Here is a 15331-nt window from a genome sequence, read left to right on the forward strand (position 1 = left end):
TTCCTAAGAAGCAGTAATCAATGCCCAGTGCATAGAGTTTCTCCTCTTTATGTAACTCCTCTCTCCATTCTTATACAGGAAAATGTCCCGGCATACCTTCCAATTTCTTTGCTCAAGAATTCTGGACAGTGCCAAAATTATGAGGACACAAAAGCTCAAAATTAGGGAAATTTTTAATTAAAAATAATGTGAAGTGCTCACGGGAAGAGCAGCGTTCCAAAATAAAACCAAAAATAGCAAAAGTAAACGTGGAACGCTGTGGCTTGAAAAATAATCTCAACAGTCCACCAATACACCAATGCACCAAATAATGATCACTTAAACGTGAAAATGCACGAACAGATACTCCAACTCAAACATGAACAGGCGTCCTTTTGGTAGCGCTTTCGCGGTAGGGCTTCATCAGTCTGATGAAGCCCTGAAAGCGCTAATTAAAGGACGCTCTGTTCATGTTTGAGTTGGAGTATCTGTTCGCATTTTCACGTTAAGGATCATTATTTGGTGCATTGTATTGGTGGACTGTTGAGATTATTTTTCAAGCCACAGCGTTCCACGTTTACTTTTGCTAAATTTTTAATTACTTTAACTCACTTAAGATAAGGGTTCTATTAACATGCATTTTTAGAACTAAGACATATGAAACTCTAATGTCTAGTATTACAGACACATTTTTTGGTAAATCTTTGAGGATTTCAGTCAAAGACTTGATGAGGGACAGGGGACAATTATAAAGCAAAATTAGGGATGTTCTGCAAAATTCTGGACAGTTGAGTGGTAGGTTATTACAGTGCACATTGAGTCATCCTGTCTGAAGCATTACAGCTAGAACAAATGTTCCTGGCAAACACTCCCTGTCTATGAGAAGCCAACTATTCTGGTTTGGTAGGACTACAGCCGTCCCTTTCCTTTATCTACCATTTAATTAGACAGTTGCTCCTAATAACTGAACCCATGCAGGGGTCCCCTCTGCCTAATACAAAAATATATGTACCTTCTTAAAGCAACAATTATACATTCAGACACATTGCATTATTACTTTTAAAGACAAAAGTTTTATTTTACCTACTTGCACAATATTTTCATTTTACATCATTTTGAGACAGCATCCTGGTGAGAATCACTAAACTCTGTTTTAATGATATATATGTTGTGTGCAGATAGTCAAAGTATATATTGACCCCTGTTTTGTTGGCACACTTTAATCGACAAAACAGATGGTCCACAGTTGTGCAAGAATGCACAATCCTAAGGTATGGGGAATATGCCCTAAGAAATAATTAGCAGCGGGTATATGGAGGGTACATACATCCTCCTACATGGGGGTGCAGGGGCTTGTCTTCCCTGCAAAAAACACTTTTTAAAGTTTGCATGGCTCAAGGAATATGAGTAATCTGGGGATGCTCAGAAGAGAGTTGATATTAACCTGCTGACATTTCATCCATTCGAAGATTGCAAATGAACATTATTAAATATGCATCTGGCATGAAAGGAAAATAAAGTTTTAGTCTAGACATGTGTCTAGATATGTATAGGTCATAATATCTACCAAAGGATTACATTGTAGGTCATTTCCTAATAATCTAGGGCAGATTTGTAGCAAAGTCTATTGGTAACATGGACTATGCTTTCATTTAGTTTTCCCTCCCTATGTCTGAAGCTGAGAAAAAATCCTGTTAGATATGAGGACCAAAAAAAAAAAAGACTCGGAGACAAAGGGGAAAAGAACTAGCAAGCAGCTACTGCCTGTTTAAATGATTGCTGAAACCACTTGCATGGACTGATCAGTACCTTTTTTTTACAGTGCTATTAGTGCCCCCAACAGCTTGAACTTGGAGCAGTCTCAACCTTCACCCCTCTCTCTTGCTATGTTTTTAAGGTATTGTTATTAATGTGTCCATGTTGTATCCCAAACAGTATTATTATAGTTACAAAAGTCGGGGAAGCACAAAGCAGAAAGTAAGGTACATCTACCAGTATGTGGTGTGTTTTAGCTCATGGGATATTAAGGGACATCTCTGTATTATATAGATCGAACTGCAATGCATATACTTAATTCAGCCTCTGCGTTCACTTTGCATGACCATGAGCAGATATATTAACGAGAATGAGACACGATTTTAGTGGCACAAGGAGGAGAATGAAGAGCTGTGGGAATTTCACTTAACCAGAACAATCGTTCAGTGATAGACATTGAACCCGTGGAAGACTTCATACTTTTTCTTTTGTAGATAATGAGTAATAGAAATCCCAAATATAGAAACAGACCCAAATAGAAATCTGGGCTCAACTAAACAATTGCATGGTACACATATTTTGGAGGATCGCTTATAGAATGAATTCTGCACTCATCACTGCATGATAACCTTCACAATACCTACATTCATTAAAATTTTAGTAAACCTAGTGATAACTTTTAGACTCTAATTCATTGATCCTACATGTTTACTATGATTCTGAAATTACTGGACATTATACCACATCTTTGCCATGCCCAGTTTTCAGGGACGGTGCTGGTTTTGGATCAGAGCGGATTACAATTAAATAATGACAATATTGTGTCAGTTACAGACTTCATTTGTTTCAGAGAAGAATGCATGTTATTTCACAGGCTTCTTTAATTTCATAAAATGCATATTCATTATCCTAAGTTATAAGTGCCAGTATTTAAAAAGTGTCCATGGAAGTGGACGAGTTCTTCATCATTGCTTATTTTTGCCTTTGTCCTGGTTCTGGAGGAAAAAGGATAACATCTATGCATCATATGTTTCTGAATTACATATCTTATATATTGCCTTTTGGCGACCCCTAACTGCACATAGCCCTGTAGAGTGAGCATTTCTGTATGTGGCAGAGGAGGTCATGATGACTTTAAAGAGAATGTGGTTATGGCTGTTCTAACAATGAAGAACATAACTGCAAAATAAGCTGCATTTTCCCTTTCAATCTGTTCATGCAAATATATCTTATACCCAGCAAATTAAAAGGTATGGATAACTACACTACCTGAAATAATAAGGTTGTGCATTTGGAATATAATGATTCCAATAATCTTTTAAGTTAAAAATCATGGAGCACTGCCATATAACTGTTAACTATATCTTTACAGTCTAGAAGGGCAAACACAGATGCTTACCGACATCTTTTGAGGGACTGCCAAGCTTTAACTACCACCTCAGACCCATGAATTATACCAAACTCACAGCATACACTTAAAGATATAGATGAAAGTTATATGTGACAAGGAAGGAAGGCAATGATTTACCTGCAAGAAGGGGTTTCCCTTAAGGAACTGGATACCTTAACACTAAAGATGCAAGTATCCTGCAAAACAAATCCCTTTTTAAACTCTGCAACTGTAATTTTTTTTCTGCTAACTACACCTTTGAATAGGAGTATTAAATCGTTTATTTTAGTTACAGTAATACAAAACATATATAAGCACAAATATAAAGAGGCTCAGAATAATTTTACATTGATTAGAGGTAAAAAGTACTGGTATCTGAACTTATGCTTCACATCTTGCCAGCAGTAATACTCCAAGCTAAAGTCACATTTAATACTCACTGCTCCACCACCTTCTTGTGGAGCTAAGAGAAACGTTCAGAACAAAATTATTTGTGTCTTGTTCACATTCTATTTTGCTATATTGCATTGAACCCAATTGTCTATATTCTCTACATCAGAACAGGGTTAATATTGCTTTCATATCTCTCACTCTGCAGGAAACACTAATGTCATCTTGTTTTCTCATTTGACTTCTTGAAGTCCTAATGTAATTTTTTTCTCTTAGGTATCATCAGCACAAGAACATAGACCTAAATAGATGACATATCACGCATTTTTATTGTAACTAGAACAAGCATGATCTTAAGTTTGCCCACGTTCATTGAAGGTCACTGGTTTTCACAGGAGCTGATTCTGCTGTCAGTTTGCCTGCAGGAATTCTGATTTATGTTGCTTCCGTTACTAAAGATGCAGGGTATTTTTAAGACTCAAATGCAACAGGACTCTAAGTTGTTGTTTCTAGCATCACATTTTATGCTATCTGAAGTAGCTGGTTTGTGCACTTGGGATAACAAAAGAAAACAGGTCGGTATCTGAGATATTCAGACTTGCTACTGGAATAAAATAATTGAGATTATAAATGAACTTTACCATGCCCACATCTTTATTTTTTTTTAATAGTTAACATAAGACAAATGATAAATGTAAATATGCAGAAAATTACAGCTTTTGAAAGAAACTATATTCAAGTGTTAGTCTACAGCTGTAGAATTAGGTATGCACAAATCCACACTAAGACATGACAAATTATTTAAACTGTAACATTATTTACAGAATTTTATACATGGGTTAGGATGCATTGTCTTGGTTACTAAGGCACCAGAAAAGATGATAAGATGATAGCCTTTTGGCGCCTCTTGAGGGTTAGCATCTCTTGCAGATATATGTAGGCTTGATTTTTTGTTTATATATGCATACACACACACACATATAGATAGCCATATCTATACATTATTTAGATGTAAATATAGATGGTAATTTATTTATTTGCATAAGTTTTTATTCAGCCCAAGTAAATGACAACAGAATGAATACAAGCATACCTCTCAACTGTACAGATTTTCTCAGACTGTCCAGATTTTTGCCTCATAATTTTGGTCTGTTTTTCATAAATTCGTGGTTTTCTGGCAAATTAGAAGAAAATCATTAAAGACTGAGTTTAGAAAATAATGGACATTTTGAGTTTCACACTTCATACCCTTCAAAAAATTCATACTAATGCAAAACCTGTTATTCTATCAACTTTCTAAGTTTGTAAGAGCAATATTTAAAAATTGCCCCTATTTTTGGGCCTTTGTCTTACTTTTATTTATGGCTTTGTCCAGATTTCTTGCTCTAAGAGGTTGAGAGGTAGGAATACAAGTAAATTTAGTACAATGATGCATAACATCTCAATGCTTTTGCACAGCTGGCACTTAAGCGAAATTGATAATAATGACATGTAATTCAATGTTCCTCTCATACAAGATTGTTCAAAACCAATAGATAGTATAAATTAAAAAAATATACTAACGACAAAACTTCTAGAAAGATGTGAGATGTTCGTAAAGTGGACTGCAGGATAAATCCCTGTGTAAAGATGATTTTGTTTAATTGTCCATTGTGGTTATTTGTAAACTGTCACTCATTTGTTTCTTTGTAAGTGACACATGCTTACTGGATTACTCTGTACTGTAAATGTATTTCTCCATAAAGTAAATAAATAAAAGTACTGGCAAAATAAATCAGGTTAATTTTCCTGTTTAATATCTTATCCACAGACAAGTAATACTCTGCCTGTTGGGGGATAACTCGTGCCAGCTACATAGAAAGCCCCCTGCAGTACACAAAGTCGAAAATGTAGCAGGACACAAAGTTGAAAATTTAATGAGTGCATTAAAAATCATGCTTGTGGGCATTATATTGCCATTTGTATAACTAAAGTTAAAAGGTGGCGTTATCTGGTGGCCACACAAAACTGAGATTTCTTCTTGTAAGGCTCGTTTATCCATGTGGAAAATTAGCAGTGACTTCCTTCATAGAGTCATTGCAGACCGCAAGTGACAACGCTAGGTGGTGATGTAATAGGTACCAGTTGCAGATAGATATAAATATCGTAGTTAAGACGCATAGTGCTACTATGGCTGAACTGGGACAGTCGTTCGACACTGCACACAAACTTTGCTAAGAGGGGCCCAGGACCCCTGTATGAGATCAAGTTCCATTGAAAGTGTCCTGTATCAAGGCAGCCTCTGTCTCTCTCTCCTGCCCAAACTTTATGAACATCCAATGATAACTGCCAGAAATAAGTTGATGATCTTTCGTGACTGAAGCATTTGGTTTCCTTTCTTCGGTACGTTCTTTGATCTAAGTATAAAGTGGAGCTGTGGTCTGTTTGTGGTATATTTTTAGTGCACTTGACTGTCTGCACCACGTGTGCTTGCCAGCCTGTATATGCTGGTATTGAAGGGAAGGATGCTAAGCCCCTCAGCCTTTTGGCCCATCTTGCTGCTGGGGCTTGGCTCAGGCTTGGGCCGCTGCACTCCTGTTGCTGCCATGCTGCGTCCTGCTGCCTCCCCCAGGGACAGTGTTGGAGCTGTTATGGACACCGATCGGCGCTGGGAGACACTTTACTCTCGATCAATGGCCAGGAGTCCCGGTGGAGGAGGTGGTGAACACTGGGACATGAACCGCGACAGCGATCACTACCTGGTGGGCATCAAAAGACTGCGGCGACTGTACTGCAATGTTGGCATTGGGTTCCACATTCAAGTGTTGCCCGACGGGCGCATCAGTGGGGTCCACAATGAGAACCGCTACAGTAAGTACTATATACTAATAAAAAAATAAGTGCTGAGCCTAACTTGTTGCGTTTTAAGTCTGCCAAAGAACAGAGTAACAGAAGTTTATACCGTACTGTTCATCAAGAACTTGCTTAGTTTTGTACTAATCGCACTGCCCATTATTGCAATTTCATAATAAACCTGTTGCTTGGAAAATAAATATGTAACCTGCTGAGCATGCATTCATTTTCTTGGGTGCTCCTTTCACACAAGAAAACCACAAAACTATGATCAAATTTAACCATGCCTTTTCCATGCTTGTGTTGTTACTACTTGGTATTTATTTAACTTTATACAACGAAGGCAAAATTTACATTTTCCAAATCCCTTGGGGACTTATTTCCCAAGTTACTTAAAGTTGCTTAACAATTTTTTGGCATACGTAGTGGGGAAGAAAGAAAAAATACACTGGACTGTCCATCCCAAATCTATCCGTGATGGTCTAGAAACAACACTGTCATGGTATGTATTATATCACTGATTTGAGCATACATAATGCAGTGTGGTCTGTGTACTTGTATGGTATTTTGTGAATGTGCCAAGTTACTATGGGTATGTTAAAGACTCATTTCCAGAGTTATATCAGTGTGTGTGTGTGTGTGTGTGTGTATATATATATATATATATATATATATATATATATATATATATATATATGTGTGTGTGTGTGTGTGTATGTATATATATGTGTGTGTGTGTGTGTGTGTATGTATATATATATATATATATATATATATATATATATATATATATGCATGCGTATTAACTGGTCAGCAACAGCTTGTCATTGGGATTACAAAGGGGTGTTAGGGTACAGTATAATCATTAGGACTCAGTCTCTGGTTTGAGCGTAAGCTGTAGTACAGGCTCTGACCTCTGGGTAACGTTAAGCAGAATAAGAAACTTAGTGCAATGAAAGTCTTTGGTGAGCCTACAGATTGACAGCTGATTAATAAATATTTGAAAGCAGACAAATCTAGACATCCTTACTTAAACTTATGTTCCAGTAGCTGCGACGCCAGCTTGGTATTCAATGCTTGTACACCAGAGTCCACAGAAACACTAGCTACAAGTTATTGGGACGAGTGAATGTAAATCATCCAGTAGTGACTTAACCCCTGCCCTTAGAAACCCATGCCATACCAGTCGGAGACAATAGGACTGGGAGAGGGAAACAAGTACTTCTTCTGGAAACGAGAAACCCCAAATTGGTTTTGGGAGAAGTATTTAAAGCTTAATTGGGAATTATTATACAGCTTTTGATCAAATCACATGTCATATTTTTATTATTATTAGTAGTAGTAGTATTAAAGAAATGAACTTCAACTGTCGCATCCAGGCCAGCACACTGAAAGAAAATTCCACTATAAAGTAACTTCAGGTAATTTTGTTTTTGTAAACTAAAACACAGAAAACTTTTTTTTATTGTCATGTTGCAGGTCTTCTTGAAGTTTCCCCCGTGGAAAGAGGAGTGGTGACCTTATTTGGCGTAAAAAGTGGTCTTTTCGTGGCCATGAACAGCAAAGGAAAACTCTACGGCTCCGTAAGTTCTGACCTTCTGTGTGGATTCCTCTCTAGATGATCTTATCAGTTGCTGATGACAAGTAACTCCTGAATCAGTCAGTCTGCAGTCCCTCCCACCTTGCGTGCTGTATGTAATACACATTGTGGCTGCATGCCTGGTGGGCTTTGGTGAGACTTGAGGTCAAGTGTAAGAAAAAGCGCTTGAATTTTGTATATCATTTAGTGGGGATGTCATGCTTTACAATAAAGAAATTGGGCAGTAAATGCATTTAGAAATTCTGTACAAAATCAGGTTTGTCAGTATCATCTGATAGATACAAAGAACTAGTTGTTTCGTTAATTTTTGTGGGGCTAAAGCTGGTAATGACCTCTTCAGACTAAAGCTGCGTTTGAAATTGCAAGCGCTGAGCATGCTGAATTCCTTCTCGTGGTTGCTACTGACCGTTATACCTAACAGCATCAGATATGTGGATAGATGTCTTTTGGGGTGAAAGTTAATTGCAGCAGTGCTAAATGGAGTTGTATAAACTGATTAGAAGTTAAATGAAGCTTAGGAAACGTTCCACTCCATAAAGCATCTAGATGAATTATCCAGCAATGCTCTTGTCAATATGTAGGCTCAGTTTTAGTACTGGGTACTTTAATATGCGTTACGCTTTTTTTCCCCGAAGGCAAAACTGCTTCAGTAGCAGACACTTTTGTATATTGACAGCCCATTTGAAAAGCAAGTAGGTAGTTGGTAACAAGGAAAGTGGGAAAACCTGCACCTACGTGAGACAATTAAAAGTCGTAATTTAAACATTTGGGTAAGGCTCCCTGCAGATTTTCTTGATTGTTTGGTCTGTTTGAAATCCAGGATGGTTAAGTTTCGCAGCAGTAAAAAAAAGGGGGGGGGGTAGGGGAGTGTCTTAGCTGTATACCTAAAAGCTGATCTGCCATGATGCAAACACCATAGCTTGCAAGTAGTAGAAATTTCACACTCCAAGTCATATATTTACTTCACATTTGCAAGAAATGCACTTTCAATTGTTTTAACACCTGTAGAACCTAAGTTTCCAGAAGCCCCTCTTCTTCCAGGTCAGCACCTCAAGGCAGTTGTGCTCTTTTAAAAGGAAGAAAAATGGCAACCTTGCAGCAATTTCAAGTCAAGAATTATTTTCCACTAACTGCCACAGAAACTCTCACTAGTGGGTAACTGGAACTACTGAAACTGTAAAACAGAGCCCTTTTGCACTGACCACGGATTTGATTTGGCCTGCAGAATCTGACGTTTCTTTAAAATGCCTGACGTTAATCATCTGAACATGTGGCAATCTCAAAAGTAGTCTGTAATAAATGCATTTTATACCAAAAGCAGACCTGTTAAATATGTTATAATTTGCTTGTAATGTCCAGAGAAAGAGAGTGAAAGTGGGAAATGTGTATGTATAACTCAGTGGCCAGTGTCCCACTTAAAAAAGTTTTAGTTTGCGTGTGTATGGTTCAGTGGTTAATATCTCTAGCTCATAGCATCATAGCAATGGGTTGGTAGGGTGGCCTAATGGTTAAAGTGTTTGCCTTACAAACACAAGGTGCAGGGTTCAAGTCTAACAAGAAATAATTGGCTAGTCTTACAATGGCTCACAGAGGCAGTTAAGCCTAGTACTAAGCTATGAAGTTCAGTCTTGACCAATAGTCAATGCCAGTGTGTAGCTTTACTTGTAATTCAACAATCTGCATGGCTCGCCCTGGGATAGTACAGTTTCCTCCTACTTTCTAAAACATGTCATTTGATGGCCTACTATAAAACAGAATATATTTTGATAGCTTATTACAAAATTGCAGGTTATATATGTTTTTTTTATGTAGTGCCTTCATTTAATGGGCCCTGACTGGGCACATGACCCATTTTCAGAGGTGGCAGTGATGAAATACTTTACATTATAATTATGAGTAGCAGAGAGTTTGGTTACAAATATATATTAAATATATCAAATGCATTCTGAAGAGAGTTTGAGAAAGTAAATGTAATATTTGTCTAAATAGCAAATCATAATATTAAGTTTCAGAATTAGAACCTATAAGCAAATACTTGTATAATCAATGTAGTAGTATAGCTTCAAATGAATTAGTCCACTTGCATGTCATAGCATTGAACCTACAATAAAAAGTAGATAAAAGTTTAAAATGAGCAGATTATGTTTTCAGAAATAGTTATGCATCCCTGCATTTTAGGGGCTGTGCGCCTCACAAACTCCCATAACTGACATGTGCTAACTCTCTACTTTTCTTACCTTAAAGTAGAGTGAGTACTTTGTTTTACACCAAAAAGTAATATCCCCTTACCCCAAGTTATTTTGACCTAGGGTAGGATGTTTAGTTATGGGAAAGCCTGAAGACGCAGTGCCACAAGGGCAGATTCTGGAAAATGAAAGCCCTTGCAAAAAATAAATAAGTAAAATATACTACAATTAAAATGATGGCATTTTTAAAGTATAAAGTCTGCTATACTTTTTTAATGACTGCATGTCCATTGTATAGTAACCAATGAAACAGAAGTTTTATGTCATGCAGAAATCGTTTTACAATACAAGCTCATGTTAGCTTACTTCTCTTTTGAATTTTGTGTATCTTAATTCCTGCACCTGTACACTTTATAAAATTATTTTTTTTCTAGTACTGAGTATTGTAGTAAGTAAATTTATCAGCAATATAGTGTAGTGGCATATTTTTGTTATTTTTATGTGCATATTTGTTTACTGGGATAGTGCATTGATCATCAGTGACCAGTTGCAGGCACAACATGGGTGAAAAAAAAAATGAAAAAATGTAGACACGGGTAGAATATTATACAGACATAACAAAAAAATATATGATATATAAAAATATTAATAAGTGTAAAATACTGCTGACATACAAATATATTAAAAAAATGAATGTACACTATGTACAATAGAAAAAAATATATAATATATATGACAGAATTTGAATTTTTTTTGACATTACTCTGGTGTTACGATTATTTACAAAAACTATTAGGTTAGTAAAGACTGAAATGTATTTTGCTGTATCAGATTTATACTTTATTTGAATTTGTTTATCAGGGTAGAGCCCTGAACTCAGTGAACCAATTTCAGTCTCAGCCTAGAAGTACAGTGAAGTAAAACAAAGTATACAACATAATTCAAAGACTGCAACATACTTAAAATATAGTACATTAAACATTGCGTTAACACCACATGCGCACATTAGCTTTGTATACATCAGACTTTTCTTTTTTCACTTTATTAGCGAAGCATTTCAGCTTTGTTTATAACGGTATTTTAAGTTTAATGTTCAGCTTTAGGCATTCATGTGTACTGCTAGGGCCAGATTGCTAAAGACTTGCTCTGGGTATAAATGACTTATTTCAGTAAACTAAGTCACTTATGCTGAGAGCAAGTCTTTTGCAATCCAGTTCATAATTTCAGATTTTGACTTACAGTCATTTATAGTTATACATTTGGCTACTGAATCTGTGTGTGATAAACCTATAAGAGTAGAAACTATATTGCCTGGGATTAACAAAAAAGGCATTAAGGAAAACGTTCTGTAAAAAATACATTTCTTAACTCAGATGGCTAGAAAATCTGTCATCACAGAGCGCTTATACATGGTATTGGAATATGCTTTACCTGTCTTATCAGTTACATCAGCTAAAAAGTGATAAATAAAATCTACATATTTATCTCAGGGACCCTCAAAGCAGCATCAGTGTACCACACTGTCTGAGGTAAAATTTAGCTACCGGTCATTCTTAGAGGTAAATGAAACTCTATAAAATAATATACCTAGAGTGATACAGGTACTGGTAAAAGACTATTAAAAATAAAAACATTTTTTTTTTTCAAATCACTTAGATTGTGCTTTGTTCATAGATAAGTACTAGGATAGCTTCCTTTGCAGGCCATTTTCAGGCTAGCCAATTTCCCTTCAACCCTATATCTTGTGTCTGTGAGTTAAGCACCTTAACCATTATGTCAACACTGAGCCAGGCACCCTTCACCTAATGTAGAAACAAATAATCCACAATACATCAGTACTCTTTACTTTGTTCTTCTGGATCATTCTCATTTCAAGGAGTACACATCTGGAACGTAAAACCAATGCCATTCTTTAGCTGTCTTTATTACGGAGATGAAAGGGTAAAGCTTTTTTAGACACCTATTGCAAATACACATGGGTTATTATTTAAATCTATGCACTTGGCTTTTCAAGTTGAGTCTAATGTTGGTATAATGCTTACAAGTGGCCTTGGTATTGCATTTTCCTGTCTTCTGCTCAATATGTGCACTGCAGTATTAAGAAATGTATTCTTTAATATGTATTAACATAGCATGACCCTAAAACCATTATTGTTACATTATTCAAGTCTTCCTGCTTGTGTTACTGTTTTTGTAACAATTTTCCTTTAAAATATTTTTGTAACTAAGTCATGTGCAAAAGGGTCACGGTGGTCCATTTCATTACCTACTCAATAAATATGAACCTGTCCAATATAAATATATGTCTAGAAAGACTAAAGCAGCTGCGCTCACCAGTCTTTGTTAAACTAATACTTTTTCATATAGAAAATAAAAACAAGGCAGGTCTTCAAAATATGGTTGATACTCTGTCCCAGGGACAGAATTAACTCTGACTAGTTTTCAGTCAGAATCCTTTAATTACATTCAATAGTTCACTAAACAAACCTGCTTTTACAAATACAGGCAAGAATGTTTCTGTTTTTAATGAAACGGATGAAACTTGAAACACTTCTTTTAAAGAAACAGTTTACAATTGACTCTTCATAACACTGTATAAAGCAGCATTTTAACCATTTATACATTTTTGGGTTACCTATAGTCTTCCTTTATACTATATTGATGTGCACAAACGTCAACAAACATGAGACTGATGCCAGCATGCCAAAAACAGAATACAATCAAACTTTAACCGACTGAAAAAGGAAAGCACTCTCATTTTTTGACTCGGCAAAAAAAAAAAAAAAAAAAAAGAAAGAAAAAAACACGATCTTCAGACGCACTATCCCAAAAGTGTCCCTGTTAGGGAAAGAGGTTTTCATTAGGTAAAGCTGTCCTTAACTCGTGCACTAATGCCAACCTTAAACTTACCCATGACCTTGTGAAAAGTCCTTTCCCTAACAGTAAAACTAAACAAGATACCCACAGACACTTCCCATACACCTTTAAGGACAAAACATTTGGTATAGCTAAAAGTTTTGCCATTAGCACACTGTTATTTACTATGACTGCAAGCTGATCCCCTACAGAAAAGGCACGCTCGTTTTTTTTTCCATTCACTTTCTTTCTAAACAAAGATTTCTTATAATAAATTCACACAGCTGTAAACTGAACAAAAATGATTACTATCTTGATTTATTTATTTGATTTATTTTTTTTCTTTAGGCTTCCCTTTTTAACTTAACAAGGAGAGGACTCAACCTGATTCTGTGTGCCATAATTTCTCTTTAATCCATGTCATTATATATATTTGATTGTTCTTCTCTTAAAACTATGTATTTCTCAGATACTGTACAATGTTTTTTTATTCTAGCCATGTATAATGACAAAAATTTTATTCCTCAAATTGTTTAATACTCTTTGTATTTCTAGCTTTTTTTTTTTTTTTTTGTAATGGAGCTTTTCTCCTCGGGTCTCTGCTGAAAAAGGGCATGCTGCCCAGCCAGACTAACCCGGTTAAGAAATGTTAAATAAATAATTTGACAGAACAAACTGCACTCAGATATTATACGTGTGGTTTCCTGTGAGTGCTAACTGTTCTAAACCACTACAATTACTTGCTTACTTACTTCACACACACACATGCATATATGTATATGTGTGTATATTATATACAGTGCAGGGGGTGCAGGGAGATTGTGGACTTATTTCAAGGTTTTATTTGGTTGTATGTTACCTACAGTTTTTATGGCTGTCTAAACCCAGCATTTGCAGGGCGAGCATGTATAAGTATGTGTGTGTGTGTGTGTGTGTGTGTGTGTGCGCGTGTGTATATGCATGTGTGCATGTTCATTTATCTATATGTATGTATGGGCTGTAGGCAACTAAATAAAATGCAAAGGCATTAACTCATTTCTGATCACCCTGCATTTTGAAATACAAATTCACACTCTCTTGCAGTCTTGCAAGAAAATTCCCACAACCAGACCAAATTTGTTTGAATATTTATAGTGTTATGGAAAGTGATTTTCTAAGGTTTTAAAAGTTTATTAGTCTGATAAAGTCCATTGGGAGTGAAAGGTCAAAGCACTAACTAATAAACCATCTTTTTTGGAATTATCTGCTAGAGGTAACAGTTTGGCTTTGTGTGTATGTGTGTGCATCTATATTTTATATATAGATAGATACTGATATATATTGTTTGGCTGTAGATAGACAAGTTTATGTATATATGTATACTTACTCATACTCAGTGACTAAACTATGCTATTACAGGATAATGTGTAAACTCATGATTATTTATCAGCCTCATTATGTATTCATTAATCAAATCTGCCTAATCTGGTGAGTCCCACATACAGTATAAACTTCATAAATGTGAGATTTTTGCCTGGTAACTCTTATTCTGGTGCTTAGTAAATGACTTCTCTGTTCCTCTGTCTACAGGGCTCAGTTTTGAGATTGCTTTTAATCTGTAGGTTTGCAGTTTAGAGTCTGCACTGCTTATGTCTAGCGATGACCTCCACCACTGCTCTTAGCATCTTTTATAAAATAAAGCTGTTTTCTGGTCCATAGTCATTTGCATACAAGTAATGAAGTACTTATTTTTGTTTAGTTTAACCTCTGAAGCAGTGCTAAGTATAGATTGCTATTGCATTAAAACAATAGTGGTGTATCAGTTAATATTCAGCATTGTCACCACCATCCAATTCTTTTTTGCAGGTATACTTCAATGATGAGTGCAAATTTAAGGAGCAACTTCTTCCTAACAACTACAATGCCTATGAATCTAGCATGTACCCAGGAATGTACATTGCACTAAGCAAAAATGGAAAAACAAAAAAGGGCAATAAAGTATCCCCAACAATGACACTGACACATTTTTTGCCTCGGATTTGATGATTTAGTCTTCAGCTTAATGTGGTACAAGGAAAAGAAGAACTGGGATAAATTGATGCACTTTTTAAAGTGAGTGTTTTTATGTGAGTGTAGCTGTATTATATTTAAATTATTTAAATCTGTATATAGAGTAAGCCTTTATTTATAGTTCCTACAGTTTTATATTTCCAGGTGGCATACCTCTCTGAATGTTGCTACAGTATACAGATATACCATGTATTGCTATTTTAACTATTTTTGTAAGTTATTCAAGGTGTGGTGCTGCTATCTAATGTCTCTACAGGTGACCTTTCAATTTATGTGTACATATTCGTTTGCACT

General features: G+C 35.9%; 1 protein-coding gene across 1 annotated transcript; it reads left to right on the plus strand.

Moving 5' to 3' along the window:
• Positions 1-5705: 5705 nt before the first annotated feature.
• Positions 5706-15092, plus strand: FGF4 (fibroblast growth factor 4). The gene is made up of 3 exons (XM_044082407.1): positions 5706-6364; positions 7826-7929; positions 14834-15092. Exons 1-3 carry the CDS (start codon positions 5998-6000, stop codon positions 15008-15010), a joined length of 648 nt encoding a protein of 215 aa, XP_043938342.1. The 5' UTR covers positions 5706-5997; the 3' UTR covers positions 15011-15092.
• Positions 15093-15331: the final 239 nt, after the last annotated feature.

Source organism: Protopterus annectens, chromosome 9.part0 (genome assembly GCF_019279795.1).
Source record: "Protopterus annectens isolate FY-2018-M chromosome 9.part0, PAN1.0, whole genome shotgun sequence".
Lineage (NCBI taxonomy): Eukaryota > Metazoa > Chordata > Ceratodontiformes > Protopteridae > Protopterus > Protopterus annectens.